General features: G+C 44.0%; 1 protein-coding gene across 1 annotated transcript in view; it reads left to right on the top strand.

The window, feature by feature from the left end:
* Positions 1-3,229, top strand: part of LOC109958866 (sphingosine kinase 1-like) — a gene marked incomplete at its 3' end in the record, with an annotated part of 19,491 nt that extends 16,262 nt beyond the window's left edge. Inside the window, exon 5 of the mRNA XM_020597814.1 lies at positions 2,554-3,229. Coding sequence (XP_020453470.1) covers positions 2,554-3,229 — 676 coding nt within the window. The remainder of the gene's footprint in view (positions 1-2,553) is intronic.
* Between the last annotated feature and the right edge of the window lie 2,771 nt (positions 3,230-6,000).

Below are 6,000 nucleotides of genomic sequence, written 5' to 3'. Positions count from 1 at the left end.
CCCTCTGCATCTCTCTGTCAACACAGCACTGCATCAACAGCTGCAGCCTCCCCACCAAACAATAAACAAACAGCAGCAACATGAGGAGTACAGCTGGGAGAGAGAGTGCAGGGTAGAGGCTGAGCACAGTGAAAGGAAAGCGGGGAATATTTGTGTTTACTTCAATTCTGTCCTCCATCAGTACTTCAGCTGGAGCGAGAAATATTTCCTTCATGATGACATGGCATCAATACCTGCTAACGTATGTGCTGTCTGCCTTCCTCTCTCTCTCTCTCTCCTCTCCATTCCACACACAGACAAACACATAACGACACTGGGGAGACTCAGCTGGAGGCACTGTAGGCTTTAATGCTCAACAGAGACCCCCTGCAGACCCCCGCTCAAGGACGCTGCCAGTAAAACTAGGCTGAACAAACATCTCAGTCAACCACCAGCACATTAACCGACACACACATACACATATGAATGCACGTACAGACATACAGATATTTGTCAGTCACAGATGCTGAGTCGCCACTGGATGGGCTAATGCGATATGTCTGGTCTGATAAGGGGAAACTGATTCTCTTCTGTCTAATCTCCCTGATCCTACCCTGGAGGCTGCTGAGTGTCTTTGTCTGTTCTTGCCCCTGTTTTTATTTTGTCAGTTTACCCCACATGCTGCCACATCTTCTGTTTTGTGTTTTTGAAATGTTTCCTGTTCTTCCGTGTCCATCAGAGCACCAGAACCACGCACGGGAGCTGGTGAGGAAGGCGGACCTGTCACAGTGGGACGCCCTGGTTATCATGTCTGGAGATGGGCTGCTGTTTGAGGTGCTATGACTTTATCCAGCCTGTTTCTGTCTCACAGTGACATGATTGTCAATCAGTCACAGATGGAAGTAATATAAACCCTCACACATCTGTTGTTACCACTTTTCAGAATAGGCCTATAAAAATTGTACTTGTTGTCAAACATGACAAAAGAGCTTAGCTGTTGTAAATGTAGGACCTAAAATTTCTGTGGTTATTGACATGTATCATTGTTATCCAGATGTTTTATTGATTCTAGTTTTTTAAAAGATGATGCACAATATACAAAAGTGTATACTGTATGTGTGCATGGTTTCTGCTCAGTGTACAATGTATAAATCTTTAGCCAGAGTAGCTTTAAATTTCATGACACAGAGCAGCTATAACCATTAATGAAAGACATTTATCACAATTTGTGGTTATACACAGACACCTCTTTCTGTTTAGGACCATAGTCTGATTCTTTTTCCATTCATGCTCATTCAGGTGATAAATGGTCTGATGGAGCGAGAGGACTGGCAAGAGGCCATCCAGACCCCTCTGGGCATTTTACCAGGTGGCTCAGGCAATGCCCTGGCTGCCTCTGTCCACCACTACTCACAGTAAGTCAGTCCATTAATGAGTCGTTTAAATGCATGGACTAACAGTGCAAAAGAAGAGCAAAGATGAACCTACCTCAGCTCATAAAGAGCGCAGTTCATCTCATTTCTGTGCAATTATCCCAAAGGCTGACTGGGCACATCATTCCTCAGGAGGGAGGAGAGAGTGGAGCAGAGTGGAGCTGCTTCGCTCTGCAGCAGGAGGTCATTTCAGGCAGCTGATAGCTCTTGAAGTATTGATGGAATGGTTTTAGAAACTGGCACATTATGAGTTATTATGATTCAAAGTGGTGGAACTAGTCGATCTGGTACATTTCCAGGATATCATCTTCATCTGCTGGTTGCTTATGGGCACAGCAGCAAAAACAAAAAAAACAGGAATTCACCTGTTTTGTAATTTGTGTCCAAAAGCTACAGGTCTGGGCAGGCCTTAGCAGGGATTTAAAGAATGCTTTGGTCATGAGTCCATGTGCCCTCCTCCACCACCCCCACCCCTGCAGTCAGTCTTGACTAGATGCCAATAACTGTCTATGAATGGATTTTTAAAAGTTCATCTTAACCCGCCGTTCAGTTATTGGTTTTTCTGGGTGCTTTTAATTGCTCGTCAAATCAAATCAAAGTAGTCAAATGTATTATCCTCTTTGTGAGTGATGTGACAGCTGGTAAAAGCTTCCTTACCCCCCAAAAAACCAAATGTAAAGAACTTTTTGGGCCACTGAAAATTCCTAAAGTGTAGCTGTCAGAAAAACATACACGTGGCTGTGTATAAGGTATAAGGTTAGAAAAGCTTACCTTTGGTACTTTTAGTCATGGTAGCATGGCTAAAATGCTAGTGTGACTGAAGCCATCAGGATCAAGAATGTTTACATTTATTGTGGGTAGTTAGCAAGCTGTTGTTAGCATTTATCTGCTGCTAGCATGGCTGCAGACTCTTAGATATGCTGAGTTTCATTTTATCCAGGAAATGCACATTTACTTATATTTAAATTTAAACTAAGCCAAAAAACTGCTGTATTGTGTTTAGATCTCATTTACAGGCTTACATAATTTAAAAAAATATAAATACAACAAATAAATATAGACTGGTGCTTTTATTTTATTTAACAGCGACAGTAACACATATGACTGCTTCTAACTGTTGATGTGTGTAATAATTCCCCAGGTCTCCTCCAGCATGGAATGAGGAGCTACTGCTGAGCTGTGGTTTCATGCTGTGCAAAGGTCTGGTTGGCTCCCTGGACCTGGTGTCAGTCCACTTGGCCTCTCGGCAGCGCCTGTTCTCCTTTCTCTCCCTGGCCTGGGGCTTTGTGGCTGACGTTGACATCGAAAGTGAAAAGTACCGCCATGTCGGAATCGTCCGCTTCCTGATGGGCACCCTGGTGCGTCTGGCCTCCCTCAGAGTCTATCAGGGCAGGCTAGCATACCTGCCTGTTAACGAAGCTAACCTTCCACCCTCCCCACCTCAGCACACCTCGCTCTGCTCCTCCCTTCCCTGCCAGCTCATCCCCAACTTCTCTCCAAACCAGAACTCTCGCCACCATCACAACAGCACAAACTCCAACCACAACACCATCACTAACTCTTCTAACAATGCTATCACCACCAAGAGACTCGAGACACAGAGTGATGGCAAGACCAGACTTGACCAGATGGTGGACCCTCTGATCCCTGGCCTGGACCAGCCAGTCCCAGAGAGCTGGACAGTGGTCAAGGAGGAGGACTTTGTTTTGGTTCTGGCTATGTACCAGTCCCACCTGGCTGAGGACCTGTGGGCTGCCCCTGGTGCGATGGCAGACGATGGGCTGATCCATCTGTTCTATGTGACAGCAGGAACTCCCCCTCTCCCTCGCCATGGAGAAGGCCACCCACTTGGCGTGCGGCTGCCCCCACCTGGTGTACAAGAAGGTGAAGGCCCTGCGGCTGGAGCCCATTTCTCCACAAGGCTTGATCACGGTGGACGGAGAGATGGTGGAATACGGGCCAGTTCAGGCTCAAATCCACCCAGGACTGGCCAGACTCATATGTGGATGAACCTGGATTATCTTAATCGTTTTCTGACTAGAGAACTTTGTAGTTTGACCTTTGATGCTCAGTGTCAATTTCTTTATGTATGCTCTGTTTTTAAAGTGCCAAAGACATTTTATCAGCCTCTAGAAGATGCTCTATTTTTCTACAGAAACAACTTGTCCTATTTTTATGGAAATCCCCCCCTTCCCCTCTTTCAGTGTTTGATACAGGGTCAAAACCATGGATTGTGTTGTTGCTGCTGGCTCATCCCAGCTTAGAGACAGAGAGAGGGATTATATATGTGTGTGTGCATAAGAGAGAGAGAGAATATAATATATGCTTGTGTGCACTCAAATGTATATATGTGTGTGAGATTGTGCATTAGGGGCTTTGGAATATAGTGGCATGGAACAGTTTGCACCAGACCCCTTGCCTGCTGTATGAGGACACCACCAGTCTTGGTAGCCTGGTAAAGAGGAGCTTTTTACTTAAATCCTCCTGGGATTTGATGTTAAAAGATCTTTAATCTTTGCATAGCTTATATAAAAATTCCAACAGTAGTAGATCTAGTCATACTAAGCATTAGTACCCAGTGAATTTAACCCCCCTCCCACAGACTGTCCTCAGCAGATAATGCAGAAGGTGCAGGAGAGACAGACAGAGCCCTGGCCAGCTGAGGTTACATCTCCACCACTGACTGATCCATTGTCTCTCCTATGTGTTGTGGTGCATCTGCAAACATCATCAAACTGTAGGAACTGCCTCCGCTCACACACAACTACGCACACTCTCACTTTCTTTTCCCCCTCCACTTAGCACAAATCCTCACATACACACATATTCTCTGCAGCACTTAGTTGGGGGGTAGGGACATGGTCTGCTTTTGTGCATATGATCCCCTCTCCTCTTGCCATCCTAAGGTTGTACTCTCTCTCCTCCCCTCAGTTAATGAGCCATCAGCCCCTAATGTGTCCTTAATATTGAGCTTTAGATCTGCAACCGTGTACTAAATAGAGTTGGAGAGTTTTTTTTATCCAATGAAACACATATTAGAGTGGTTGAGGCACACTAAAGTGGAGAGCGCAGCATCAGGTCAATCGGCGTTGCATATTGAGAGACATGCTGGAGTGAATCATGTGCTCTGCTCCTCGGTGTGGCCTTTTCTCTGGTTGTCAGTGCTGTGGTGGTGAGCAATACACTGGAGCAGAGGAGTGTGCGGATGTTAGCGTTATCGTCAGAGCTCTCGGGCACATGTATTGTACACACACGCTGTCTCTCTCACACACACCAGTTTAGTTCAGGTGACGATGACCACACCAGAAGTGTCAACAGGGTAAGAGAAATCTTATGGTATGAACGCTGATGCAGCCACTAAAACCAGAATCACCTCTTATGCTGAAAGGGAAAAGTAGAATGTTGACAGGTTGATGGGGATCAAAGAAATGTCAAGGATTTGATGAATACGTCCCTGTCATCCTGAGTGCAATGCAATGCAGTGAGCTGATGGCACACACTGTTTTTCCTGCTGCTTTCTCTGGAGCTTGTGAAGGAGCCATGAGTGGTCAGCTTCTGCTCGAAGGAATCTAAGTACCATTTTTGACATAATGCAAACAGAAAGAATGTTTCTTTAGGGACCGTGTGAAAATTATTGTTGTGTAGAAGAAGGGAAGCTGAACCTTGTGTTCCATTTTACCTAGCATTAGCCTGTTATTATTTTTCTCTGGGCTCTCCCCCTTATTAAGGAAAACGAACAGCTGAACTTGCATCGCAGATTAAATATTACAACACACGGGGGCTTGGTGATAGAAATAAACAAATCAAGTTTTTAAGCTTGAACCTGATTTATGATTTTAATAGGTTTTTCTCTTAAAGTGCAAGTCTAAAGCATGACTGAAATACATTTTCTGACTTTGAGCATTAATTGATGTGCCTATGATAATTTACGACTGTAGTGTAGGCATTGTGCAAAAACAAATGTTTGAATTAATCAAACTAAAACAAACTGAAATCACCTTCACATATAACCGATGAACAAACTGAAATCACCTTCACATATAATCGATTTTGCTGTAGTTCAGCTGCTGATGTTCTGAGGGTGAGCACAGCTGTAAGAACCACATCATTCTACCTCTCACAGCTGGCACATCAGCCCTATTAGCTGTGAGCTAGCTGTGCTGAGGAAAACAAAGCCCTAGTACAAAGACAGGATTGTTTTACTCCACATATGGCAAAACACACCTTGGCACACATAGGTATAACTGCTTGATTGTTTTAAATTATACAGCTTTATTATTTTACAGCAAATCTCACAAGAATGAAATACAATGAAAATCTGAGAGGAGAAAAAGATTAAAGATCCCCCTCTCAGCAAAAATAAAAAATAAAAATCTACCCTCCCTTTTCTTACCTGCTCTCTCCCGAATAATTTTTGTACAGTCCCTTAATGAACAGTGTATTTGAAGTTGATCTGAGTTCACATTTGTAAATTTGGGTTTCTATCTTCACTACAGTGCTGATTTTTGCCTATAACTTCAGTTTACCTTCTGATTCTGACATTTCCATGTACTGTACTGTGTGATAGTCCTGACATCCTGTACCTTGT

This window comes from Monopterus albus, unplaced genomic scaffold (genome assembly GCF_001952655.1).
Source record: "Monopterus albus unplaced genomic scaffold, M_albus_1.0 scaffold35.1, whole genome shotgun sequence".
Lineage (NCBI taxonomy): Eukaryota > Metazoa > Chordata > Actinopteri > Synbranchiformes > Synbranchidae > Monopterus > Monopterus albus.
Note: the sequence above shows the minus strand (reverse complement) of the source record. Positions and strands in the feature narration are given on the sequence as shown.